Source organism: Gorilla gorilla, chromosome 23 (genome assembly GCF_029281585.2).
Source record: "Gorilla gorilla gorilla isolate KB3781 chromosome 23, NHGRI_mGorGor1-v2.1_pri, whole genome shotgun sequence".
NCBI lineage: Eukaryota > Metazoa > Chordata > Mammalia > Primates > Hominidae > Gorilla > Gorilla gorilla.
Genome location: NC_086018.1, coordinates 22,136,204 through 22,164,151, shown reverse-complemented (window position 1 = coordinate 22,164,151; position 27,948 = coordinate 22,136,204). Strand labels below are relative to the sequence as shown.

The window sequence follows — 27,948 nt, the reverse complement described above, 5'->3', positions numbered from 1 at the left end:
GGAGAACCAGGGTGTACCCCACCAGCGTGTCGAGTCGAGGAAGCCTCGTGGCCAGCTCCCACTTCTCTTGCTGCTGTGCAACCCAGAGCAAGGCCTGCCCCTCCAGCTTCAGTCTTCTCCCCTGCAAATGGGGCCACGGCCTTTCCTCTCAGGCCAAAATAAGGATTGAGGCCGGGTGCAGTGGCTCACCCCTGTAATCCTAGCACTTTGGGAGACTGAGATGGGGGGACTGCTTGAAGTCAGGAGTTAAGACCAGCCTGGTCAACATAGTGAGACCCCATCTCTATTGGTTTAAATTTTTTTTAAAAAATTAAATAAATAAAATAAGGATTGAGGAGTGACTTGTACACCATTTGAGCCCACCTCCATCTCACCCCTGCAGAGCCCCAGAGACACAGCCCTCCAGAGCTCAGACCCAGTGGGACTTGACTCCACAGGCAGAAAACCCTGTTTGTCTATGGGCCCTTTGGAATCACCAGGTCTTCGGGGCTCCTGAAGGATAGCCCCGACCTGGCCTCACCTGGCCCCTGGCCCCAGTGCCCCTGGTGATATCCAGGTGCTGGGCTGTGATCACCGCCTCCCACCAGCCCACCTCCACCAGCCCTTCCCAGAACCCTGCCCCAGGTGTTGGAACTGTGCACAGAGGAGGGAGCAGGCCCTGAGGGAGGCCTGGAGGGGCTGCCGATGGTGAAGGCTGCTGTGTCTAGCTGTTTCCTTCCGGACCCACTCCCTCTGGGCTGCATCCCCGGCTGGTCCAAGCCCTGATCCCTGGGATCTGGGGACATCTTCCTGTTTGCTGTTCCCTGAGAACCAGGCCTCCCTCTGGAGAGGATCACAAGCTTGGGTTTCACTCTGGGCTTAAACTTGGAAACCCCCCAGGGGCATGGCTCTGACCGAGATGTTTTCCTCCAGCCTGTTGCCCAGTGCCCATTCCTCAGACCTCAGCTTCACCTCCAGTGTCATCGGCAGGGTGAGCTGGACGCCTACGGGTCTGAGAAGGCGCCTGGGTTCCCAGCATCAGTTGGCCACCCTCTGCTTAAGAAAGCGCCAGTGTCGTGGCACCCCCTGGTGGCTGATCCTAGGTAGTGTCATTGCCCAGCCCCAGTAAGGGAGGGCCTGGCCCCAAAGTCCGAGGGATCAGGGTGGAAAGGGGCAGAGCTTGGTGTGAAACTTCCCCTGGCCCCCAGCCATGTGCCTGGCTCTCCCCATGCTGAAGATGCTGAGGCTAGTTCCAGTGCCCGCATTGTGAAGATCTCCGAATCCCACCTCTCTGTTCCTCCCCAGCCAGATGGCTCCATTTCACACACAATACACTGAGGCCCAGAGAGTGGGGAGACAGGCCAGGGAGGCCACCTGGAGCCTGGCACAGTGGCCTCATTTATTGTGCTGCTCTGCTGCTCACAGGAGAAGCCCATCCCCCAAAGTCCTCTTCCTGGTCCTGGTGAGTATTTTGTCCCTGGATTGCTTGTCAGCCTTGTCTGCCTGGAGCAATCAGTAGCCAGCAGGTTCCCCGCCTTTCCTGGAGTCCGAGGCAGCTGCCCAGCCACCAGCCGTGTGGACGATGGCTTGCACCACAGCGATGAAGGTGGACGCGATCTGGGTGTGATGGTGCCGGGTCTCCAGGGCTGCAGTCACTGCCTGGGGGTGGGAGGAGAGGGGAAGCCTGAGCAGGGCTCCAGATGCCACCTGAACCACATCTGTGTGGTCACAGGCCTCAGCCCAGGTGGTGCCATTTCAGGCCAGGTCATCAGAAAGAGCAGGTTGGGGCCTGCTGGGTCTCATTGGAGCAGGGGGCTTGGCCCTCATGGCACAGGGGCTCCAGATGGCCCAGGCACTAGAGAGAGGACACCAACCATTGTCCACTCTGTGATGATCCAGGCCTCCAGCCCAGGATGCCCTGGGGCCCCACACCGTGACTCAGTTTCTCCAACCCCCAGCCCACCTGGTCAATGTTTCTCTCCACTGTCGTGACGTTGGGCAGAAGCTGGTTGTGCAGCCGGGGCTCCTCCACGGCCCGCTTCACGTCATAGTCGAACCAGAGGTTGTAGATGATGGCCTGGGGCATGGGAGTGTGATCAGCATGGCTTGGGGGCTGCGCAGGATGGGCACGGCCAGGGAGAAAAGGTGTGACACATACCAGTGCAGTGGCTGTGGTGATCTGTGTGCCCCCAGCAGCTCCCACCACCATCCGGACCTGGCCGTCCTGGCCCACCATGATCGTCGGGCACATGGACGAGAGCGGCTGCTTCCCTGCGGCCGATGGGAGAAGACAGGGATGCCCGTCAGCTGCCTGCCCAGGACACCCGCCCCTCTCCACCCCAGTCCCCCACCCCCGGACCTCCACCCCATACCTGGCTGGATGAAATTGGCAGGTGAGGGGGGTACCCCAAACTCGTTGGTGATGCTGGGAGAGCTGAAGTCGTCCATTTCATTATTGAACAGGATCCCGCTGACCGGGGAGCGGACCTTGGAGCCAAAGCTACCGCCCAGCCAGGTCAGACAGTGCCCGACCTTGCCTGGCCCAGCCTGGTCCCTATCCACCCACTGAGGCTCAAACATACTCACTGAGAGGCCCAGGATAAGCTACCAAGGTTGGGCCTCAGTTTCCCACCAGGAAAAGAGGTGAGGAGCCACCTTACTGGATAAGTGGGCAGTCCCTGGGCCACCCGCCCCTGGCCCTTTCCCACCCAGGTGGCCCAGCAGCCCCTACTAGAGGTTGATGGTGCTGGTGGCGGACACAGCACTGCCGTCCTCTGCGACGACAGACAGGTGAGCAGTGCCCCCGTCATCCGGCGTGTAGAACTCGGGCTTGTAGTAGGAGATCGGGTGAGTGGTGTCGTCAGAGATCTGGGCCCGGAGCTGGGCAGCGAAGAACTCAGAGGTCATGTTGCGGATCACCTGCCGAGACCCCAGAGCTGGCCTGAGGAGGTGGGGAGGGAGGATGGGGAGGGGGCACAGGTCTCAGAAGGCCCCTGACTGTGACTCTGACCGCAACCCTCTGGCACCCACAACCTTCTGTGGCTCCCCAGGACCCAAGGGCAGGCCCAGGACCTTGCATGACCAGTCTGACTCCCTGTCTCTGTTGCATTCCAGCAACTCTGAATGTCTGTCTGCCTGGTCCTCAGCCTCCAGACCCTTGCTGCATTCAATCACTCATTCCTTCATGCAAAAAATATTTCTAGAGTTTGCACTGCATGCCTGGCACTGGGGAATCAATGGGGAACAGACACTTAGGTCCTGCTCTCATGCCAAGAAAAACAAACACACACAGGGAAAGTGCTGAAACCACAAGCCAGGTAAGGGGAATCAAGAGGCATGAGGTATGGGCAGAGTGGTCAGGGAGGGCTTCTCAGAGGAGGCAACGTGTGAAAAGAGCCTGGAATGTGGCCTAAATGGTCAGTGCAAAGGCCCTGAGGCAGGTGGTATAGGCTGGTGAGCGATAGGCAGAGAGTGAATGGAGTGGGGTGGGGAGAAGAGGATGAAGATGCAGGCTGGGGCCCATCCCACAGGACCTCCTAGGTCCCATAACAACTGGCTTTTGCTCTGTGCCATGCAGGCTTAGGGCAGAGGAATGAGCAGGCTGGGGAGTGTTTTCACAGGGTCCCTCTGGCAGCTATGACGGGGATAAGGATAAAGCCCAAAGGGGAGGCTGTGGGTATCCACCAGGCAAGAGATGATGGCCTGGGTGGGAGAAAGAGAAGAATCAAGGATGGCGCCGACTAGCGAGGTAAACCCTGCAGAAGGGGCAGGTTTGGGGATGGTCAGGAGCTTGATTTTGGATACTTCATCAGACCTGAAGAGCATGGGTGAACGTATAAAAAAAATAAATAAATAAGCATGGGTTCACGGGCAAGGGCGGGCTGAGAGATGAACATGGAGGTATTGACATTGAGTGGCTGCTGGATGCCATGAGCCTGGCTAAGGTCCCCAAGGCAGTGGCGAGGAGGAGATGAGGAGGTCAAGGAGGAGACAGAGAGGATGGACCCGAAGGCCGAAGAAAATGCCTCAAGAGAGTTTCAACACCGGGCGCGGTGGCTCACGCCTGTAATCCCAGCACTTTGGGAGGCCGAGGCCTGTAATCCCAGCACTTTGGGAGGGCGGATCACGACGTCAGGAGATCGAGACCATCCTGGCTAACACAGTGAAACCCCGTCTCTACTAAAAATACAAAAAATTAGCTGGGCGCGGTGGTGGGTACCTGTAGTCCCAGCTACTTGGGGGGCTGAGGCAGGAGAATGGCGTGAACCTGGGAGGCGGAGCTTGCAGTGAGCCGAGATCCCGCCACTGCACTCCAGCCTGGGGGACAGCCTGGGGGACAGAGCGAGACTCCGTCTCAAAAATAAAATAAAATAAAGTTTCAGCAACACCCCACGGATTAGTTGACCAATCCCAGGGAAAGGTGTTCTGTCTGAATCTGCCCTCAAGGAAACAGAAAGGCAAATCCACGATGTGGGACATTTTCCAAGACTACTGCCCTGGGCTTTAAAAATCAACAAAATAGGCCAGGCACGGTGGCTCATGCCTGTAATCCCAGCACTTTGGGAGGCCAAGGCAGGCGGATCACGAGGTCAGGAGATCGCGATCACGGTGAAACCCCGTCTCTACTAAAAATACAAAAAATTAGCTGGGCGGTGTGGCGGGCGCCTGTAGTCCCAGCTACTCGGGAGGCTGAGGCAGGAGAATGGCGTGAACCCAGGAGGCGGAGCTTACAGTGAGCCGAGATAGCGCCACTGCACTCCAGCCTGGGCAACAGAGCGAGACTCTGTCTCAAAAAAAAAACACACCTGTAATCCCAGCGCTTTGGGAGGCTGAGGTGGGAAGATGGTTTGATCCCGGGAGTTTGAGACCAGTCTGGGCAAGACCCTGTCTCCAAAAAAAATACAAAAATTATCCAGGTTTGGTGGCACATGCCTCTGGTCCCAGCTGCTCAGGGGGCTGAAGTGGGAGGATTGCTTGAGCCCTGGAGTTTGAGGCTGCAGTGAGCCAAGATCACACCACTGCACTCCAACCTGGATGACAGAGACTCTGTGTACAAACAAAAACACAACAAAAACAAAACGCCAAGGGAGCCTACTGTAGGTAAAGAGAAGGGACAGCAGGTTGTGTCACCCTGACATCCTGCTGTGCTATGTTCAAGTCTCACTTTTGAGACACACCCTGAGGTGTGACATCAGTAACCTACTGTGGAATCCCTCAGAAAAACACAAATCCCAATAGATGTGGGTGGAGACGGAGAGAGTTAGGAAATCCGGCAGAAACGTCCACACTGCAGACTCCAGGAAAAGGGAACATTGATGCTTGGGCAGTTTTGGGGTTTTTTTTTACATTTTTGTAGGTGCGAAAATTTGCAAAATGAAAACTCGAGGAGAGTGTGGTGAGCTGTGTGAGATGCTGCTGAGTGGGGCCTGATGGGGAAACTGAGGCTGGACATGGCGATCTGGTGGCATGGGGATAGAGCAGGGGAGGGGATACCCTGAAGGGAGAGAGGACATAGCCCAGCCATGTTTGCTCTAAGAGGAGCAAAGGACAGAAGGAGGCAGCAGATAGAAGTTTCTAGAGCAACAACAGCTGCCTTTCTTTCGGGAATAAGCCGTGATAAAGAAGTAAATCATCAGAGGCAGAAAGGAGCATTGTAGGAACAGCACCCCGAGCCAGCGAGTAGATGAAGGAGCTGGCCTTAGCCAAAAAGGAGGGCAGAGGGACACGCTGCAGTGGCTCTGTCCCCTCAGAGAGACAAGACACCAGGTCACTGGCTGCAGCGGGAGTCAGAGGTGCAGAATGCTCACGGGGAAAGAGAAGACACCACCCAGGCAGCTGACGCCCCTCCTGGGAGATCATTGGTCAGTGTGGGGGGGTCTGCAGATCTGCCCAGGAATGCCAAGGACCCAAGTAGGTAAGGAGGGATGTGAGGATCCTCAGCGGGAAGGGATATGACAGGGTCTTATAGGGACCCAGCGTGGAGCTGGGGCAACTACTGAGTGAGTGGGTCAGGTGGTGCAGGGCTGAGGGTGGCATCTGGGAAGCGTTAGTTTGGAGTGACAGGGAGTGGGTGGCCGAGGTCTCTGTTCACCTGGCCCTCTCCCTTTCACCCATCCATCTCACCATGCCCGAGGGCTGCAATGCCCCCATGCATTCCTCATCTCAGCACTGAGCACTCGAGAACCACAGCATGTGCAAAGGACCTGAGGTAGGAGGGTGGCCACTAATTCCCCACACTGTCAGTTCTGTGCGGCAGAAGCCAAGACTGGGGGTCACCCACGAGTCCATCCGAGCACACAGTAGGCCCGCAATCGAAGTCTGTGGCAGGAATGGATTCATAAAGCATATGTGAGGCTGTAGCCACCCTGGGGAGCCCACCTGATGCCTCTACGGCAAGCCCCACACCCACAGTGGGCCAGCCCCTGCCCCTTACCTCAGTCACATCCACAAACTTGGGGTCCCCAAGCAGGGTCCTCTTGGCGTAGGCAAACCGGAAAGCCTCTACGATGCGGTGGTACGTCAGGCCCTTCTGCTCGGGGGTCTCCACGCTCTCCCGGGAGAAGTTGTACCCTGGTTGATCAGAGCCAGGTGCATGTTGCTGAGCCCCAGAGGCTCTGAGGGGCTCAGAGGGTTAACACCTGCCTGAGCCACTTTGCCCACCTCAAGGAGCGTTTAATAACCAATAGCAGCAGCTGCTTCAGAAGGCTGTGGTGAGAGTGAAGTAAGGTGAGGGCTCCCGAGCCTGGACCTCACGTCACGCATCAGCTCTGGCCATTCAATGACCAAGTGGCAGGGTCACCCACTGGACCGGGGTACCCTCTGGACCGGCCCTGCAGCCCTGAGCTCCTGCACCTCTCTCCCTCCTGATGACTCCTGTTCCTCCTCCAACCCTTGAGCATTGCCCGCTTCAGCCCTGTGACTCTGCACTGCCTCCTTCAGGACATGGTGAGCTGTGACGCAGGGACACACCTCGGGAGCTCAGTGATGGAAAGACGTGGCATGGGGGGCGAGCAGAGATGCAGCAGGGGTGGGGCGTGGGGAGAGAGAGGCAGTGTCATGGGTCCTACCACACGGCTGTGGTGCGACCACTCACCTTTGAGGATGTTGAGGATGAGGGCCAGCACGGGCCCGCTGAGCGGCGCACTGGGCATGTAGAGCACCGCGTCTCCCAGGCTGATGTTCAGCGGGTGCTCGATCAGCTCAGCACGGTAGTTGTTCAGGTCCTCAGCTGTCACAATGCCCCCTGCAATGGGACAGCAGCTCAAATGGGCGCTGGGATGGGGCTGCACCACTGCGTGGAGGATGGAGCTGCAGCAGTGGTGTTGGGGGCAGGCATGGCTGCACCATGGTGGTGGGGAAAAGCCTGTACCTACCAGGGAGGACAGAGTGCACTACTGGAGGGGTGGGACTGTGCCCTGGGAGGGGGCCACAGGCAACCTCACCTCCTTGGGAACCTCATCAGCTCCGGCACTCCTGTCTCCCTGACACTGCTCACCACCCAACAGCCAGGCTGGGGCCACCTGCCCTTTGCCTGCTTGGCTTACTGGCTTCCTGTCTGCCTTCTCTCATCTGTGGCCACAGAGTGTTTTCTTTTTTTTTTTTTTTTTAGAGATAGGATCTTGCTCTGTCACCCAGGCTGGAGTGCGGTGGCTTAATCACAGCCTTGAACTCCTGGGCTCAAGTGATCCTCCAGCAGACCCTCCCCAGTAGCTGAGACTAAAGGCACAACTACACCCAGCAAATTTTAATTTTTTTGTTGTGTTTTGCTATTTTTTTTTTTTTTTTGAGACGGAGTCTCGCTGTATCGCCCAGGCTGGAGTGCAGTGGCGCGATATCGGCTCACTGCAAGCTCCGCCTCCCAGGTTCACGCCATTCTCCTGCCTCAGCCTCCCAAGTAGCTGGGACTGCAGGCGCCCGCCACCACACGTGGCTAATTTTTTTGTATTTTTAGTAGAGACAGGTTTCACTGTGTTAGCCAGGATGGTCTCGATCTCCTGACCCCATGATCCACATGCCTCGCCCTCTCAAAGTGCTGGGATTACAGGCATGAGCCACCATGCCCGGCCGGGTTTTGCTATATTTCTTTTCACTATGCTTTGAATTTTTTGTTTTCTTGTTCCCCACCCCCACCCCCACTATATTTATGTAGTTTCTCAATATTTTTTTTGTAGACTCACTATGTTGCCCAGGCTTGTCTTGGACCTCCTGGCCTCAACTTCTACCTCAGCCTCCCAAAGTGTTGGGATTACAGGCACGAGACACCAAGCTTGGCCTCAGAGGGCCTTTTCTTTTTTTTTTTTTTGAGATGGAGTCTCACTCTGTGGAGTGCAGTGGTGCAATCTCGGCTCACTGCAACCTCAGCCCCCCAGGTTCTAGCGAGTCTCCTGGCACAGCCTCCCAAGTAGCTGGGATTACAGGCACAACCTACCATGCCTGACTAATTTTGCATTTTTAGTAGAGACAGGGTTTCGCCATGTTGGCCAGGCTGGTCTTGAACTTCTGACCTCAGGTGATCCACTCGCCTCGGCCTCCCAAAGTGCTGGGATTACAGACGTGAGCCACCGCGCCTGGCTCAGAGGGCCTTTTCTAACTGGAGAATTCCTGCCAGTGTCCCTGCCGCTTGGCCTCTTCTCCTCATGATGAATGAATAGAGGAGGGAGGCTCTTAATTCTCCTGGAGTCAGCTCCAGACAGACAGGGTATTGGCATGCCAATTTCCAGCCTCAGTGGTAAAGGTCGACACGCTAATCACCCTCCTCCATGAAACAGTGACAAAAATTACCTGAAGAAAGCCACAGCCAAGCTCCAGGCCCCTGCCCCACAAATCCCCTTCCCCATGCCTCTCTCAAGGCGACCCTCATCCATTGTAACCCTCTTGGTGAATCAAAGCGCCCTCTACTGGGCCTTAGCCCAGCTGTTCCTCTGCTAGGAATCCCTCCCTCTCTCTGCCTAACAAAGTTATCTGCAGCCCAGCCGCCACCTCCTCCAAGAAGTCCTCCTGGATCTTCAGGCTGTATTCTAGTGCTTCCCTAGCCCTGGCTCTTGCCTACACCTGCATTTACCCCAACAGGGACTTGCTCTCCTGGACTGTGTGGCCTCTCTTGGTTTTGATATAAGCAGGAGCTGTGGACCCACATGGCCAGTCACTGACCCTCCTCCACCAGGAACTTCCTGCAGGCTCAGGCAAGACAGGAGGACCCCATGGCTCTGGGCTACAGCTCAGGGTTTCCACTGCAGAGTTCCTCACCCAGGCCCCTGAGGTTACCCACTCACCGGCCGCCTGGATGTCCTTCACAATCTGGGCCGTGAGGCTGCCGTTGTAGAAGGCCTGGGCACCCTCGATGGCCAGCGTCTCGTAGGTGTCAGCCAGCCGCGGCAGGGTCAGTCTCTCCCCCTCCCGAAGCACCTTTCTATCCCGGCAGAACACCTCACTGGGGCAGAGGGGGCTCATGTGAGGCAGCAGGTGGGGTGGACTCAGCTACACCACCCCCCACACCTGCCCACACGGGAGACCAGCACAAAGCAGGGGCAGCGCCTGTCACAGGTGGGTGGCCCTGTCACTCAGCGCTCGTCCTCCTAGTGTCCCTTCCGGGAGCCTCCTAGTGTCCCATGCCACTCAGGACACATGGCCAGCCACAGTGGCCACTGGGACCCCACGCTCAGAATGTGTCCCCACACGTGGTGGGAAGGGTCTGTATCTCCTCATCCCATTATCAGCACAGGGTCCTGAAGGCAGAGGGCCGCTCCACTGCTGCTACGGCCTGCAAGGTCCTTGGGCTGTGCCTGCCCTGCCTGTGTCAGGGGGCCGCACCCACAGACATACCACAAGACAGGCTGCTGCTCGATGACGGTCCGCTTGTTTTCCAGGGCTGCCGCCAAGCCCTTGCCCACGGGGAAGCCCTGGCGGGCCAGCTGGATGCTGGGCTGGAAGAGGCGAGCCCAGGGCAGCCGCCCATGCCGCTGGTGTGCCAGCTCATAGCCTCGGATCTCCCCAGGCACTGCCACTGACAGCCCCCCTGGGGAGAGAGAGCCACAGTTAGTGACCCTGAGTGGGGGACATCGGGATCTCTCGCAGGCAGCATCCCAGGCACAGTCCCTGACTCATTTTACAGATGGGGCAATGAGGCTTAGGAGGAAAGATTTTTTTTTTCTTTTTTGAGTTGGGGTCTTGCCATCTTGCCCAGCCTGATCTCGAACTCCTGGATTCAAGCAATCCTCCCACCTCAGCCTCCTGAGTAGCTGAGATTACAGGCGTGAACACCACACCCAGCAGAAGGGGATTTTTAATTTATTTATTTATTTTTTAATTTTAATTTTTTTTTTTAGGAGGGGATGTTTAATTTTTTTTTTTTAGGAGGGGCTCAGCAGGTAGGAGTGTACATGGACCAGGGATGTCTGAGGAGGGCACAGCAGGGGAAGCAGTAGCATGTGGCCGGGTTTTGCTGTCCCAGGATGAGGTGTCTGTCTGTGCAGGTGCCTGCATGTCTAAAATCCTGTGCCAGGCCAGACCCCCTCCCATCTCGCTGACCACAAGGCCTTATCCTGTAAGACTCATGGGCTCCACCAGAATGTGCCAAAACAAGAGCAGATCCCACCCTGACCGAGGTCAAGCACAGGCCACCTTCAAGACACAGCCAGCCCCAAGAAAGGGCTCCCTGCCTCTTTTCTACTGCCCCAGAGAGGCAAGACTGAGCCTTAACCTCCTTCCTGTCCCCTCTCCCAGCCTCAGTTTCCCCATCCAACTATAAGGGTTTTTGTTTGTTTGTCTGTTTTGAGACAGGGTCTCACTCTGTTGTCCCAGCTGGAGTGCAGTGGTGCAATCATGGCTCACTGCAGCCTTGGCTTCCCAGGCTCAAGCGATCCTCCCACCTCAGCCTCTGAAGTACCTAAGACTACAGACACACCCCACTACACGTGGCTTTTTTTTTTTTTTTGAGATGGAGTTTCACTCTTGTTGCCCAGGCTGGAGTGCAATGGCACAATCTTGGCTCACCCCAACCTCCACCTCCCGAGTTCAAGCAATTCTCCTGCCTCAGCCTCCCAAGTAGCTGGGATTACAGGCATGCACCACCATGCCTTGCTAATTTTTGTATTTTTAGTAGAGACGGGGTTTCACCAGGTTGGTCAGGCTGGTCTTGAACTCCTAACATCAGGTGATCCATCCTCCTCAGCCTCTCAGAGTTCTGGGATTACAGGCGTGAGCCACCACTTCCAGCCTAATTTTTTATTTTTATTTTTTGTAGAGACAGGGGTCTTGCTACATTGCCAAGACTGGTCTCAAACTCTGGCCTCAAGCAATCCTCCCACCTCAGCCTCCCAACATGCTGGGATTACAGGTGCACTCAGCCTATAAGGGGTTTTGCCTTCCAGTTCTGACTTTTGAGGAGGTCATTGGAAACAGACCCCTGGGCCTGCTTCCCCCCTGAGCCCCACTGCCCATATGGACACTACAGACACTGACCCTTTGCCCAGAAAGGTACAACTATGGCCTCTGCCCCCAGGTACTCTCCTGCTCTTGCGAGAGATGATGGGGCCATTTGGCTTGGCTTGGCGGCTGCGGCTCCAGAACTGCCTCTCCCACCCTGAAGCCTGGCACAAGTTTCCAAGAGCTGGTGGTTTCAATTCCTAGAAGCTGCACATACATCCCGGAAGGTCTGACACCCAGCATATGATTCCTTCCACCTTGTAGTTAGACAGAAGTTCTTTTTTGTTTTGTTTTTTTTTCTTTGTTTGTTTTTGAGATGGAGTCTTGCTCTGTCTCCCAGACTGCAGTGCAGTGGCATGATCTCAGCTCACTATAACCTCCGCCTCCCAGGTTCAAGCGATTCTCCTGCCTCAGCCTCCCGAGTAGCTGGGATTACAGGCACAGGCCAGCACGCCAGGCTAATTTTTGTATTTTTAGTAGAGATGGGGTTTTGCCATGTTGGCCAGGCTGGTTTCAAACTCCTGACCTCAGGTCACCCACCCACCTCAGCCTTCCAAGGTGCTGGGATGACAGGCGTGAGCCACCGTGCCCAGCCAAGACAGGAGAAGTTCTAATCTTTGATAGTAGACCAGGGTGACGATGCTTAGCAACAGTATTTCGTATATTTCAAAGTAACGAAGAGAGGACTATGGTGCTAACACCCAGAAATGAAAAATATTCAAGGTGACGGAGACCCCAAATACCCTGCCTTGATCATTATACACTCTATGCATGTAACGAGCACTCACATGTACCCATAAATACAGAAAATATCATGTATCAATATCAGAAAAAAAATCTTCTCCTTATCTCAGGCCAATCAGACTCTCATGCCACCACACTTGCCAAGTTCTCTGGTGACCCCCACACTGCCAGACCCAGTGCCCCTCTCAGCTTTACTGGGCTCATCACTCTCCCTGAGAGCCGCCCCTGCATCCCAGCACCTGGCCCCACCCGAGTCTCCCCCGCCTGCCATCCTAGCTCCTACTCTCCCCTCTGTCTTTGCTCTCTCTCCTGGTGGTCTGCTTGACATCTGAGCTTCAGCCTCCATTTATGCACTGACAACTCCCAAATTGACCTGCTGGCCTGGACTGCTCCTCTGATCACCAGACCTGAGGATCTACCTGCCTGCTCGAAGAAAGCATCTCAAACTTCAACGTGCCCAAAACCGAGCTCCTGAGTGTCTGCTCAACCTGCTTCCTGAGAACCCTGCCTGTCTCCATTAGGGTCACCCCGTCCTTCCAGGTACAGACAAAAGATCAGGGGTCCCCGGGGACTCCCTACACAAGCATCACACCCAACCCATCCTCAAATCCGCAGACTCCACTTCCAAGTGTGTCTGTCCAGCGTCAGCCACTTCCCAGCACCCTCTCCACGAATTACTGCAGTGACCTCCGGACAGGTCCCCACATGCTCCCTGCCCCTTACACAGCAATCCAAGGGGTCCATAGGCCAGATCCATCCCCTTCCACTCACATACTCCATGAGCCCCCACTTCCCTCAGACAGGAAGCAGAGGCTTCACCATAACCTAAGAGATCCCACACAACCTGGGCCATTCCCCTTGGGTCACTTGCTGCAGCCTCCCCAGCTCCCCACAGGGCTCTGTCCCTGCCATCACACCTGGATAGCAGACCAGGAGATAGCTCCCCTGACCCCATCTCTGCCTCTAGGTCTTTGCTCAGATGTCCCCTTCCCTAGCTAGGTCACCCTCTATAGAGTCCCAGATTTTGAGGCCCTCCAGATCTGTTTTTCTACAGCCCGTAACACACCTGCACCTGCCTAGTTTCTCCTCCCACCTGGAGTGTCACAGATTTCATCTGCCGTCTTTGTTTTTCACCCCAGCTTCAGGAACAACAGCTGATTCTTTAAGAGAATGCTCAATACATTCTAGTTAAATAAATGATTCTAAGAGTCCACAAGGTGCCAAGCCTATGATTCCCGCATTCTCTTACCCTGAGCAACTTCATGTCTACAGATGCTGAGTTTCTCAATGAGTATTAAAAAAAAAAATGAAAGATTGATCGGGCACAGTGGCTCACGCCTGTAATTCCAGCACTTTGGGAGGCCGAGGCAGGGGGATCACGAGGTCAGGAGATCGAGACCAGCCGGGGCAACATAGTGAAAACCCGTCTCTACTAAAAAATACAAAAAATTAGCTGGGCATGGTGGCAGGCGCCTGTAGTCCCAGCTACTCGGGAGGCTGAGGCAGGAGAATGGCATGAACTCAGGAGGCAGAACTTGCAGTGAGCCGAGATCGTGCCACTGCACTCCAGCCTGGGCGACAAAAAAAAAAAAGAAAAAAAAAAAATCAAAGATTGAGTATGTTGCAGAAGACTCCAAAGGGCACCACCCAGGACCCCCACCTGAAGTCTAAGGCCTGCTATGGTGAGTGTGTCCTGCCCCTCCATCCTCCAACTTGTTTTTTTTGAGACGGAGCTTCATTCTTGTTGCCCAGACTGGAGTGCAGTGGCATGATCTCGGCTCACTGCAATCTCCTCCTCCTGGGTTCAAGTGATCCTCCCACCTTAGCCTCCCAAGTAGCTGGGACCATAAGCACACACCGCCACACCTAGCTAATTTTTTTTTTCTGTTTTTTGTAGAGATGGAGTCTTGCTATGTTGCCCAGGCAGGTCTCAAACTCCTGGGCTCATGCGCTCCTCCTGACTTGGCCTCCTAAAGTGCTAGGATTAGAGGCGTGAGTTGTTGAGACCCTCCCATCCTCCAACTTTTATCTCACAATCTATTGTGCCTCCTTTGGGGACAGACAGTGGCTTCCTGGATGGACAGTGGCTTCCCTTCAGGTACCTGGGGAATTTGGGGGCCTCCTCTCCACTTAAGACCAGATTAGAAAAGAGAGACTCCACCTCACATTCTAGAGCGCCATCCCCACAAATGAACAAATGAGTGAATGGGATGCCTGTTGAAAAGGCAGGATATAGACAGCCTGGGTTCAATTTTAGCTTCACCACCTCCCAGCTGTGTGACCTCAACTGATTTGCGTGACCTGTCTGAGCCTCAGCATCCCCACCCTGTAAAATGGGAATCCACACAGCATCCCCTAGCCCAAAGGAGCAGGGAAGGTTGTGAGAGGCTCATGGGTGAAAAGCACAGAGCAGAGCGTGGGCCCCAGTGAGCCCTGGTCCATGAGGTCTGCTAGCATAATAATTATTCTCTCCATGTGCTGCATAGGGTGGCCCCGGAGGCCTTAGCAGAAATAACAGAAGCTCCCGGCCCTTTACCGTGGTGATGATGGTCCTGACCACTCACTGTGGGAGGGTGCTATGGGGACAGGAAGGGATGGGGGGTGCTAGAACTGCCCCTGAACCCTGACGGGAGCAGGCTCCTGTGGGCAAGGCCCCTTCCCGGTGGCTCAGCCATCTCTGCACCCACGCCCCAAGTCTGCAGCATGGCTTACCCTTCTGGGATTGCTCCGAGCTGTTGAACATGCTGGCAAAGGCCAGCCTGGGGGCCACCTCGCGGGCGTTGATGACCTCAGCTTTTCCTAGAAGGAGAAGCAGGTAGGCAGGCCCGCCCGCCCAAACCCTTTATGCCACGTGAGCCTGGGGGCCACCCAGCTGTGCCTCGGCCCAACCCACACCCCCTGCCCCCTCCCTCTCCTCTCCCAAGGCACTCACGTGTGGTGCTGTTGTAGATGGTGAGGAAGAGGCCACCCCCGATGCCCATGCTGTGGGCATTCATGAGCCCCACACACAACAGGGCTGCAATGGCTGCATCCACCGCAGAGCCACCGTCCCGCAGTGCGTCCCTGCCATGTGGCACATAAAGGCATGAGAACCTGCAGGCTTCCACCCTGGCCCCGCATACACACCCTGCTGCCCACCTGCCCAAAGGAGGATGGAAGAGAAGTCCATTTGAGTTTTAGGGTTTTTGTTTTTAGTTTCTTTCTTTTTCTTTTTTTTCTTTTTTTGAGATGGAGTCTTGCTCTATTGCCAGGCTGGAGTGCAGTGGCACGATCTCAGCTCACTGCAACCTCTGCCTCCCGGGTTCAAGCCATTCTCCTGCCTCAGCCTCCTGAGTAGCTGGGACTACAGGTGCATGCCACCACGCCCAGCTAATTTTTGTATTTTTAGTAGAGATGGGGTTTTACCATGTTGGCCAGGATGGTCTCTATCTCTTGACCTCATGATCCGCCTGCCTTGGCCTCTTTTTTTTTTTTTTTTTTTTTTTGAGACAAAGTCTCTCTTTGTTGCTCAGGCTGGAGTGCAGTGGTGTGATCTCGGATCACTGCAGCCTCAGTCTCCTGGGCTCAATTGACCCTCCCATCTCAGCCTCCCAAGTAGCTGGGACTATGGGCACATGCCACCATGCCCAGCCAATTTTGTTTGTTTGTGTATTTTGTAGAGATGGGGTTTCATCATGTTGCCCAGGCTGGTCAAGAACTCCTGTGCTCAAGTGATCCACCCACCTTGGCCTCCCAAAGTGCTGGTATTACAGGCATGAGCCACTGTGCCCAGCCTTTGTTTTATGAGACAGGGTCTCACTTTGTCACCCAGGATGAAGTGCAGTGGCACAGTCTTGGCTCAATGCAGCTTTGACCTCCTGGGCTCAAGCAATCCTCCCACTTCAGTCTGCTGAGTAGCTGGGACTACAGGTAAGAACCACCACACCTGGCAATTTTTTGTCTTTTTTGTAGAGATAGGGTCTTTCTATGTTGCCCAGGCTGGTCTCAAACTCATGGTCTAAAGCAATCCTATCGCCTCAACCTCCCAAAGTGCTGCGATTACAGTTTCCTCTTTTTCTTTTCTTTTTCTTTTTTTTCTGAGACGGAGTTTCACTCAGTTGCCCAGGCTGGAGTGCAGTAGCATGATCTTAGCTCACTGCAACCTCTGCCTCCTGTGTTCAAGCGATTCTCCTGCTTCAGCCTCCTGAGTAGCTGGGATTACAGGCGCACACCACCATGCCTGGCTAACTTTTTATATTTTCAGTAGGGACAGAGTGCACCATGTTGGCCAGGCTGGTCTCGAACTCCTGACCTAGGTTGGTCTGCCCGCCTCAACCTCCCAAAGTGCTGGGATTACAGGTGTGGACCACCTTGCCCAGACAGTTTCCTCTTTATCAAGCAAACAAATGTACATGACTTTTATAATTGGGACAAAAAGGGAAATTGCTATACTTTATTAATAACATTTTTTTTTTCCTGGCTAGAGATGGTGGCTTATACCTGTAATCTCAGCACTTTGGGAGGCCAAGGTGGAGGATCACTCGAGGCCAGGAGTTCAAGACCAGCCTGGGCAATAGAGTGAGACCATCTCTAGAAAATAGTCTTTTTTAATTAGTCAGGTGTGATGCACGCCTGTAGTCCTAGCTACTCAGGGGGCTGAGGTGGGAGGATCGCTTAAGCCCAAGAGTTCAAGGCTGCAGTGAGCTATGATCATGCCACTGCACTCCAGCCTGGGTGACAGAACAAGACCCTGTCTCAAAATATGAAAAACATAATATTTTTTCTGTTTAAGTCTTTAGGAGGGAACTGATCTTTGTATATAACATGAGATAAGAGTCTAAAATAGAATAAAACAGTAGAAGCCAGGCACCATGGCTCACACCTGTAATCCCAGCACTTTAGGAAGCTGAGGCGGGAGGATCATTTAAACCCAAGAGTTTGAGGCTGCAGTGGGCTATGATCGCTCCCCTATACTCCAGCCTGGGTAACAGAGTAAGACTCCACCTTAAAAAAAGAATAAGCCTGGCCGGGCATGGTGGCTCATGCCTGTAATCCCAGCACTTTGGGAGGCCAAGGCAGGCGGATCACCTGAGGTCAGGAGTTTGAGACCAGCCAGACCATTATGGTGAAACCCTGTCTCTACTAAAAATACAAAAATTAGCCAGGACTGGTGGCGGGTGCCTGTAATCTCAGCTACTCAGGAGGCTGAGGCAGGAAAATCACCTGAATCCAGGAGGCGGAGGTTGCAGTGAGCCGAGATTGCGCCACTGCACTCCAGCCTGGGCGACAGCGTGAGACTCCGTCTCAAAAAAACAAAACAAAACAAAACAACAACAAAAAAAGAATAAGCCCTTCATGTCCCTGTTTGGGCAACAGCGTTCCTTGGGGGGAGGGGGGAGGGATGGCATTGGGAGATATACCTAATGCTAAATGATGAGTTGGTGGGTGCAGCACAACAACATGGCACATGTGTACATATGTAACAAACCTGCACATTGTGCACATGTACCCTAAAACTTAAAGTATAATAATAAAATAAAATTAGAAAAAGAAAGAAAGAAATTGTCTCCTAACCAAAAAAAAAAAAAAAAAGAATAAGCCGGGCGTGGTGGCTCACACCTGTAATCCCAACACTTTGGGAGGCCCAGGTGGGTGGATTACCTGAGGTCAGGAGTTCGAGACCAGCCTGACCAACATGGTGAAACTCCATCTGTACTAAAAACACCATAATTAGGCCAGGCGCAGTGGCTCACACCTGTAATCCCAGCACTTTGAGAGGCAGAGGTGGGAGGATCACAAGGTCAGGAGTTCAAGACCAGCCTGGCCAACATAGCAAAACCCTGTCTCTACTAAAAATACAAAAATTAGCTGGGCTTGGTGGCACATGCCTGTAGTCTCAGCTACTGTGGAGGCTGAGGCAGGAGAATCACTTGAACCTGGGAGGTGGAGGTTGCAGTAAGCCAAGATTGCACCACTCCCCTCCAGCCTGGGTAACAGAGCAATACTCTGTCTCGGAAACACACACATACACACACACACACACACACACACCACACACACAAATTTGTTGGGCGTGGTGGCACACTCCTGTAATCCCAGCTACTTGGGAGGCTTAGGCATGAGAATCACTTGAACTTGGGAGGCGGAGGTTGCAGTTAACTGAGATTGCACCACTGCACTCCAGCCTGGCAACAGAGCAAAACTCTATCTCTAAATAAATAGATAGATAGATAGATAGATAGATAGATAGATAGATAGATAGAAATAAGTAAAAATAACAACCAAACAACAAAACAGTGGAGTTGATCCAAAGAAACAGAGACTCTTAGAACTGAGAAAAGGGGCCCTGTTTGGCTCTAGGAGACCCACACCCTGCTCTCGGAGTCACCGTCCCCTTCCCAAAGGCTACTGAGAGAGTCCAAGCAAAGCTTACATGTGGGGAAACTGAGTCTCAGAGGGGTGAAGGTATTGCTCAGGTCCACTTGCCCAGTTTTCAGGGCCCATGTCCCATGCCCTGCCCCGCTCACCTCCCAATCTCTGAGCACTGCTTGGCATCCGCAGCCACGGCAGCCCTGGTGTACACATGGTTGTCAGGTTCCTTGGAGGCTGAGGGCAGCCAGAGACAGAGGCCGACAATGACCAGCACCAGGACCACGGCCAGCAGGCCCAGCACCACTAACTTCTTCTTCATGGCTCTGCTGCTCCCACGGGGTAAGGAGCAGGGTCAGGCCCAGCCTCAGACATTCCCTGGCCCCTCCCCAACAGGGCACAGTCTAAAGTCGGGCCTCAGAAACACAAGGCCTGTGTCTCCTTCCTGCTTCCCAGAATACGTGCAGGCTGTCCGACCCCCAGACCTTTGCATAGGCCATGCCCTCTGCCAGAAGCTGTGGGCCTCATCTCTGCCCTCCCAAATCCTCCCTGCTTATCTTCAGAGCCCATCCTGGTAAGAACCCCATCTCCAGCAGCAGCCCTTCCTGGGAGCCCCCAGATTTCCACACCCCTCTTTCTGCAGGGCCTTGCCTACCTCCTCACAGTGGCTGAGCCTCCACTGCTTAGGGAGAAGCTCCAGTAGGGATGGGCCTGGCCTGGTTTCTCCTGTGTCCCCCACCTCAGTCTAGAGCCTGGCATTGTCCAGGAGTCCTCTGAAGACCCTCCACCCCACCTGGAGCATGGGGTTTAGCTTCCATAGTGCCCACAATCAGAGCGCCCCACAGATTCGCTGCCATGGGGCCAGGACTTACCGTCCAGCAGCAGACAGGGGCCCCAAGCCTTGCCTGGGGTGTTGGCCACAAAAGACAGGAGGATTTGGTGGAAACAGCTGAGGAAATAACCGGGGTCTCCCTCACACTCTGCTGAAGCCTGTAGCCACAGAATCTTCTTCAGAGACTCTCTGATCAGGCAGCCTTCTCGTTCTCCTGAAGGTCAAGTGAGGTTACCTGAAGCACGCACAGCCCAGACCTTTCTGGGGGACTCCGTGTTACCTCCCTCTGCCTCTAGCTGGTTTCTCTGTCTCCAGTTGAACTCTGGAGGCAAAGAGGCTGTCAGTAACACATTTGTTTCCATGAATTCTCTCAGCATGTCTCCCAGGCACAGCTCAAAGAGGGTTTTGCACGGAGCAGGGCAGGTAGGGGACAGGGCATTCCTGCAGAAGCCCAGGATGTGCATGTGGTCAGCATGGCAAAGGGGGCTCAGGGGGCACTGCCAGCCTGCCCTGCTCTGACGCTGGACTTGCCACTCACCTGCTGTGGGGCCTCAGGCAAATCACTGAACTGTCCAGCCTGGATGACAGCAGCACCTCACTTGCCTTGCTGCTGGGAATGTCGTGAATAGAGTAGGTTAGACTGTGGGCAGGGCTTGGTGAATGGTAGCTGTGATTATCATCATGGCTGCACTGGGGACACCCCCAGGAGGCCTGAGTGGCACAGGTCTCTTGCTCACTGTATGTCCCCTGTGGACTCCCTTCCAGGCTGTGCAGTGAGTGGCAGCAGTGACCCTTGGGAAGTCTCATGGCTATGGCAGCAGGTGACAGGTGTGACAACAGGGAAGAGGGATGTGGTGACAGAGGTTGGGGTTCCCCTCTCCCACAGTCAGTTTCCCACAAAGGGCGGTGTCTGCCAGCAAGCCCCTCCAATGAGCCCCAAGCTGGGTTTCCCTCCACTCCACCCTGTCCCAGTGCAGAGCGTCTGACCTCAGAGGCAGACACACTGTCCCAGAGGTGGTCTATGAATGGAGTCCCCATGCCCTCCCCACACACAGGGAACATCCAAATGCCATCGTGGAAGGGTGGCCACCTCCCCAGGCTTGGTGGGCCTGGGGCCGATAGTGTGATACATTTGACCCCCTCCCAGCCCTGGATGCAGACACCAAGAGCAGAGAGACCTGGCAGTAGTCATGCAGCAGCGTACCACCCCACATCCCCAGCACAATCCAAAGCAGCCCCTCATCCCCACCGTGACCACCACAGCCTGAATCCAGGCGCCACCTGTTTCTGACCTGAACTCCCTCACAGCCCCTGCCTGCACTCCCTCCCTCCAACATCGCCTGCCCTTCAGTCTTCCAGAAAGCAGCTAGAGGGCTCTGTCTGTCCAACTACAGAACAGGCCCTGCCTCCTCCCTGCCCCGTTGGACAGCTCACACCCTTCACCAGGCCTGACAGCGCTCTTGCCACTCCAACACCCTGGGTCCCAGCCGGGAGTCCAGGTCAGGGTTAAGGGTTCCTGATAGAGACACCGATTCCTGGAGGTCCAAAGAGCCTCAGGAGCTGGGCCAGCAATATGCAGCATCTATTATGGACACAGAACATTCCCATCACATGGCCGGGTGCAGTGGCTCATGCCTATAATCCCAGCACTTTGGGAGGCAGAGGCAGGTGGATCACCTGAGGTGAAGAGTTCGAGACCAGCCTGGCCAACATGGTGAAACCCCCATCTCCACTAAAAATACAAAAAATTAGCCAGGCATGGTGGCAGGTGCCTGTAATCCCAGCTACTCAGGAGCTGAGGCAGGAGAATTGCTTGAACCCGGGAGGTGGAGGTTGCAGTGAGGCAAGATTGCACCACTGCACTCCAGCCTGGGCAACAAGAGTGAAACTCCGTCTCAAAAAAAATGCAAAAAACAAAAACAAAAGGACATTTCCACCACAAGTCATGGGGCAGGGGTCTGGCCTGGTCAGTGACCCCGTCCTAGCATGACAGCCCCCTGCACCAAGGAAGCTACCCAGTCCCGTCCACTGGGCCAGGTCATGCTGAGTGCCCTGGAGGGCATGGCCTCATCTCTCCCAGGCTCAGGGTCATGAGCTGAGCCCCCGGTCAGGGTCCTGGGGTGGTCCAACCATGACCCAGCCTCCCCTGTCTGTTAATCTGTCTACCCAAAGGCCCAAGTAGGCTCCTGGAGGAGCAGGGGGCACCCAGCCAGGCTCAGACTGCTGGGAAGAACAGGGAGGGGAGTAGGCAGTGCTGGGCCCTGTCCCTTCCTCCCAGGGCAGGTCAGCAAGGGAGGGTGGGCCCAGCCTCCCACAGGCAGATGTCCCCGGCTCGGAGGAAGACACCCTGCTGAGGTCCTGGGCTTCCATTTCCCATCCCTCCACCCTCAAAACTCACTGAAAGAATGTCCAAGCCCAGAGGCCTGGTTCTCACCCAAACAGCATGAGAGCTGCACACACTAGGGGAAACTGAGGCTAGAAAGTAGGTCAGCTGCCATGGTCAAACCCAGACCCCCTTCCTTGTGACCCTGATGGTCTTACCTGAGGCCTGGGGACAGTGAGGGCCCGGGAGAGCACCTCTTCCTCAGAAGACAGTTCTGGGCTGCACCCGCTGGGGAGGAAGAGACAGACTTGTCTGCCTGGGAAAGTTCCAGCCACAGAACTGGCTGGGCCCCCCCCCCAACTCTCCAGAGTGGCTCAGAGCCACGCCTGTGGCCCCCTGCAGCACTCCTCAGGGGGCCTCCGAATTGGGACTGGGATCTGGGGGTGGCCACCTCCGAGGAGGAGCAGAGGCAGGGAAGGAGCAGGAGCGGCCGGAGGACCCATGAGCTTACCTAGTCCAAGAGACCAGCCAGGGGGTGCCCAGCAGCCCTGGCGGACAGTGGGAGGCATCTGCACAGGGTGCAGGACAGGCAGGCCTCTCACGGAGGTCCAGCCTGGCTGGGAGGATGGGGAGGCTGACGTCACAGCAGCAAGGAGGCACACAGTGACTTGGCATGGTGACTCGGCCTGTCACCACATGATTAAAGTTCACGCAGCCCTGGGAGGGCCCTGGATGGCAGGTGCTATGAGCCGGGGAAAGGGTTTCCTTCCTTTCAGACTCAGTTCCCTCCAAAGGGCACTGTCTGCCCACGAGCCCCTCCAGTGAGCCCCAGGCTGGTTCCCTCTCTGGCTCTCCCTGTCCCTGTTCAGAACATCTGAACCCACAGCCAGTGTCCCAGAGATGGCTCTGGAGGCGGTGGAGTAGTGGTGCCCCTGGCACTAGGCCAGAACCCAGCCTAAGGGGCCTCACCACACGCTGCTGTCAATGCTAAAGGTGTGTTCCGGGAACATGGCCTGGGGCCCTGAGTGCAGACTGGTTCTGCTGCCCATCCAGAAACATTAGCACCCCAGGCCCAAGGAACAACCTGAACAGCCCAGAAAGGCAGGGCCCAGAGAGGGCCTGAGCTGGCCCAAGCTCACACAGCCCAGCAGTGCAGGCTTGGCCACTTGGTAACTGCCCCAAGTTACTGCATGTTTCTGACCAGCCCACCAAGAAGTCTGAGCCAGGAACAGCTGCAGACCCAGCCCAGGGGACTTTGGACAGTGCTGCCCATTCCCCTGTGGCCCTCATCTGCCAAGGATATGGGCCAGAGTCTCCCTGAGTCATGGCTCCCTCCCCTGCTCTGGGCCTGCTGTGTCTACGGTGCCGGAGAGCCCCTGCAGCCTCCACCTGAGGTCTATTCCGTGCCCATAACACCTACCCCACAATCATCCTTCCAGGCTGCCCCAGCTGACAGAAGGGGACATGAAGGCTGACCCAATATTGCTGCCTGCCTGGGTCACATACGCCTGTCCTGTCATCCACCGCTCTCAAATGGGCTCTGGACAGAACCCACCAGACACACAACTGTGAGATCCTCAATAGCCCTAGGGTGGAGGTGCTATGACCAAGTCCTTTCCCAGGCTATTCCTCCCCCTGAAGATCAGGGTGACTGGGAAGATAACAGGGCGGGAACCAAGGCCCCCATGACCTGTCCCTGAAGGCTAGACAGCCAACAGGAACATCAGGGGATTTGGCCCTGCTAAGTGGCTGCATTCCATGGCAGTCAGCCAGGAGGGGTCTAAAGTGGAGAGCCACAGGGCTCTGTCCCCTGCCCCGGCCTGCTCAGCAGTTTCCTCTCTGCCTGAGAGCATATAAGACATGCATGTTCTCACTCATAGGTTGGAATTGAACAATGAGAACACTTGGACACAGGAAGGGGAACATCACACACTGGGGCCTGTTGTGGGGTGAGGGGAGGGGGGAGGGATAGCATTAGGAGATATACCTAATGTAAATGACAAGTTAATAGGTGCAGCATACCAACATGGCACATGTATACATATGTAACAAACCTGTACGTTGTGCACATGTACCCTAGAACTTAAAGTATAATTTTATATATAGAATACTATATATAATATATATTATATAATATATTATAAAATTATATAAATATAATAATTATATAATATAACATATAATATATATTATATATTACATATAATACATATTATATAATATATATTATATATTTTATATAATATATATTACATATAATATATAATATATTACATATAATATATAATATATTACATATAATATATAATATATTACATATAATATATAATATATTACATATAATATATAATATATTACATGTAATATATTACATATAATATATAATATATAATATATACTACATATAATATATAATAATATATTACATATTGTATATATTATATATATATATATGACATACAGGATTCACAGCAGCAGGTGGGCAGGAAGAAAGTCTGAGTGGGCAAAGGATCGCCCAGATCCCTGCAGCTGACCCCAAAAGGAAAACCCTGGGCTGGGGAAAGTAGGGAGACAGAGCTGCCTTCAATGGGGCACAGCTGAAGCCTGGCAGCAGCTGAGGATTCCAGAGAGGGGAGACAGGAGGGGAGGCACTTTATCAAAGGACATGTTAATAGAAGCAGGGCCTACAGAATGAAGGAGGCTTTTCCTCACATGCTGAGTGTGTCACATTCTGTCCCAGTCAGCCCTCTACCCCCTGAATGCAGAGAGGGCACCTAGGGGGAAGTGGGTCTGGGGAAGCCATGTCACCTGAGGAAAGACTGCAGGGGCTGGCCTAGAAGTCTTCTGCAGACCCCACAGCTCTTGTCCTGGGCACATAAGGTAGTGAGTTCCCTGTCCCGAGAAGTGTGCAAGCCTCACTCACCCAGAGACACAGACTCTGGTGTCAGTACCACCCACTTCCAACACACATGCAAGGACACGGGCACACACAACTGAGCCTAATCTAGGCTGAGCAGAGCAGCTTCCCAGGATGCAGCAGAGAGAGGAGTATGAGGAAGAGGTAGACACGGCAGCCAGTCTGAAGTTTCCTGGTTAATCCTTCAACCCAGCTTGATGGCTTTGTCACCACAACCCCAGAGCCACAAGGGTGAAACCAGAGCACAGCCCCAACCCCATTCACAGGCAGGAAACTGAAGCTTAGACAAAAGGGATTTACCGAGGTCAGCTGGCCCCTGGAAGTCTGCAGACCTGCGGGTAAGCCCAGGACCCACCCACCCCTTACCCTGCCAGCCCCCAGCCTGGAGTCGCTATCCCTGGATATAAAAATGCACAGATCTCTGGCGGCTTCCCCAGGACTGCCTACACCCCTGGACTGGATGCTTACTACCCAGACGTGGAGTTGGAATCTGTCTCTCACAGTTTCCACCCTTGCGGCACAGAGTTGAGAATCAGAAAAAACACCCCTTCAGTAAGATTTAATAACCACTACCTGCTGGAAACCTGTCGAAAGAACTATATATATCCCTATATATATAGCTGAGAGGTGGCAGGCACCCCCTGGAGTTGGGCAATGGCCCCTCGCGCAACCAGCCCTGCCCCACCCCAATCCACAGCCACAAACAGAACCCAGGAGCGAGGCAAGCATGGCCCAAGGACATAGGGTCCCCCAACCCCATCACAGCTCTGGCTCTACTCCAGAGCTGATCCCCCACCCCCACTCAGGGCTGCCAGATCCTCCAGGGCCTGTTTGTTCATGCTGCACTCTTTCCTCTTAATTCCAAGAAGCCACGGCTCTCTCAAGAGCTTCTTCGCACAAGTCAGGTGACTCCGCCCAGCCCTCCTTCACCCACCCGCATACCTCACTCAAACTCACATAAACTCATCAGCCAAGAAACAGAGGCCCCCAGCCCAGACCCAGTTGGATAAAGAACCCAGGGCTCTGCCCACCTGTGGGATCCTTCTGCAGGATGCGCCCACACAAGTCTTGCCCCCTTCACCCCGAAGTGCAACTCACTCCCACTGCACAGGTGCATAAACCGAGGCTCGGAGAGGAAAAGGAACTCCTCTAGAGCGCAGCAAGCATATGGCAGAGCTGAGAATGGGACTCAGGCCTCCAGACACTCATGGGAGTGCCCTGACCTGAGCTTCCCCACCTATGATGTCCACCAGCTCAGAGAGGGTGAGCGGCGCCTCTGGGTCACACAGCACTGGGGCGCAGCCAACTGCTCTCACTTCTGGCCTCACCCGACGCCCGGTCTGGTCGTCCAGCAGCACACCAAAACCAGGCTAAGATTCCCTGCTGTGACCCAGCTCCTCCTTCCCTCCCCCAGTGGCCTGGGGGCGGGGCGGGGGGGAGGGGAGGCTTTAAAGGCACAGGAACTGCTGCAGGTGGGATGTGGGCTGGCTCCTGGTCCCATCCCTGGGGCTGTGTGATCTGGGACCGCTGCAGGCTGCAGGTGTCTCTGAGCCCGGTGGGGTCTCAAACCCTGAATGAGAGACCTGAACTCTGAAAGCCTCGGTGGGGCTGAATGAGGCTGGGTTTCAGCGGGAGGCAGATTAGACCAAAGGTTCCCTGGGAGATGGGGCCACAGAGCTGGGCTGCAGCCAGATGCCCATGCCAGGAGGGGATGAAGATGTAAGCATCTGAGGCCCCACAAGGTCTGAGGAGCCTAGATCACCTCTACAACCCCAGGACGGGATGCTTCTCCTAACAGGCCCTCTCCCCAACTTTCAGGGCTATAGGCAGGGCTCTAGGAGCTGTTACTCCAAGGACCCTGGTCACCTGGATTGAAGGGAGTCACATGATCCAGGAGGGTCCTTCCTCAACCCCCAATTTCAGGGATCTGAGCAGACAGGCTGACCGAGGACCCCAGGCAACAGAAGCAGGGGGATGAGGCCCATTTGTCCATCTCATGCACTCACCTGCTCTGCCCCATTCAATGAGATGAGATGGGGTGGGTGCCCCCACAGGGCACGCCGAAGCCTCTAAGCCCTCAGATCAAAGTCCACACGTGGTCTGCAGCCTGCCAGAATTGTCACTCTTAGCAAGGCTCACACTTACGTTCCTTCTTTCATTCCATCATTCATTCTCCCATCAAATCCTTGCCCCTTCAGATTCTTCTCTCAAGGAGCCCTGACCTGGCTGGGCATGAGAGAGTATGGTCACCCCAGGGGGAAGAGCCCTAGGGAAGGGGCAGACACCAGAATAGGTGCCTTGGGAATCCAGCCCAAGCTGGGATTGGATTTGGGGAGGACCTGCCAGGCGGAAGGAACCACCTGAGCCTGAAGGCCAGGAAATGGAGCCTTTTCCAGGAAGTGAGGGCTGCAGGGGACCTCTTGACCACCCTAGGCCCGTCCTGAGCCCTGAGGTGTCAAAGCTGGAAAAGGAGGTGGCCGAGCTAAGACCTTCAAGGCCAGGCCAGTCTGGACTTTGAGAGCCCTGGGAGGCTGGTCAATGTGTCACCGGGCCCAGTAACCCATTAACCCTGGCTCACTCATTAAGACCCTGGTGGGTGTCCATTAGCTCCTTGGCCAGTTACAGGAGCTGGGCAGAGGGTAGGGGTCATGGGAAGAAGGGAGTGCTGATTGGGGTGCTAGGTGGAGGCTGGCTGAGCTGGCTCTTTTGTGTCCTTGTTCCTTGAGGAGCGTTCCAGGGCCAAGCTGGCCTCCAGCCAGGGGCAGCTGCCAACACAGCCCGGGGCGGGTGCCGCCCCACCATCCTAGTGACTTTCATCTCCTTATCACCCTTGTGTGCTGGCACCAGCAGCCCACAGTGCCTCAGGGGCCTTGGCCAGACAGGAGGCTCAAAGGGCCAGTCCAGTGCCTGGCTCAGCATCCAGCCACACTGTCCCTCTGAGAAATGGGCCCACTGTGGCCTCCAAAGCCCTGTCTGTTTCAACGGGCTGGGATCTGCCCCACCTCTGTATCTGGGAAAACAAGGCCCTGGTGGGGCAAGAAGGGAGCTCCTGGCATAGGAACCTGCAGCCTGAGAGGAGAAGGGACCTGCCCAAAGCCACTTGGCAAGAGAGTGACCCATGACACCAGGAAGGCCGTGCAAATCACTTCCTGCAACTGGTGTCTCATTGCAGCCCCACCCCCACTGACAGGTCCAGGAAGCTGACAACACTGAGTACCAGGAATCACCCAGAAAGCCTCATGCCCTGAGTGGGCCATGGTGAGGGCCATGGCGGGGTGGGGTTGGGGGGTGCATGGGGGCATGACATCCTGAACTGCCATCATGAGGCTCACAATGATCGAACAATGCGGATGGGTCCAGATGCAAGCTGTGCCTGGCCCA

The 27,948-nt window shown here is 55.0% G+C and overlaps 1 protein-coding gene across 38 annotated transcripts in view; it reads right to left on the bottom strand.

The window, feature by feature from the left end:
* Positions 1 to 1,304: 1,304 nt before the first annotated feature.
* GGT1 (gamma-glutamyltransferase 1) overlaps positions 1,305 to 27,948 on the bottom strand; it is a 33,047-nt gene continuing 6,403 nt past the window's right edge. Inside the window, exons 1-16 of one of the 38 annotated variants that reach the window (XM_055375219.2) lie at positions 26,574 to 27,019; positions 21,869 to 21,938; positions 19,866 to 19,934; positions 19,368 to 19,541; positions 18,654 to 18,824; positions 15,080 to 15,210; positions 14,860 to 14,946; positions 9,802 to 9,994; positions 9,252 to 9,409; positions 7,073 to 7,222; positions 6,413 to 6,549; positions 2,711 to 2,898; positions 2,352 to 2,479; positions 2,138 to 2,250; positions 1,943 to 2,056; positions 1,305 to 1,638 (exon numbers count right to left, since the gene is read on the bottom strand). In XM_055375219.2, coding sequence (XP_055231194.1) covers positions 1,492 to 1,638; positions 1,943 to 2,056; positions 2,138 to 2,250; positions 2,352 to 2,479; positions 2,711 to 2,898; positions 6,413 to 6,549; positions 7,073 to 7,222; positions 9,252 to 9,409; positions 9,802 to 9,994; positions 14,860 to 14,946; positions 15,080 to 15,210; positions 18,654 to 18,817 — 1,710 coding nt within the window. In that variant the 5' untranslated portion in view covers positions 18,818 to 18,824; positions 19,368 to 19,541; positions 19,866 to 19,934; positions 21,869 to 21,938; positions 26,574 to 27,019 and the 3' untranslated portion in view covers positions 1,305 to 1,491. Of the gene's footprint in view, positions 1,639 to 1,942; positions 2,251 to 2,351; positions 2,480 to 2,710; positions 2,921 to 6,412; positions 6,550 to 7,072; positions 7,223 to 9,251; positions 9,410 to 9,801; positions 9,995 to 14,859; positions 14,947 to 15,079; positions 15,211 to 18,653; positions 18,825 to 19,367; positions 19,650 to 19,865; positions 19,938 to 21,868; positions 21,939 to 22,161; positions 23,375 to 25,598; positions 25,986 to 26,573; positions 27,020 to 27,948 lie in introns of those variants that run through there. The other 37 variants (XM_055375218.2, XM_055375202.2, XM_055375199.2 and 34 more) reach the window with 37 other exon arrangements.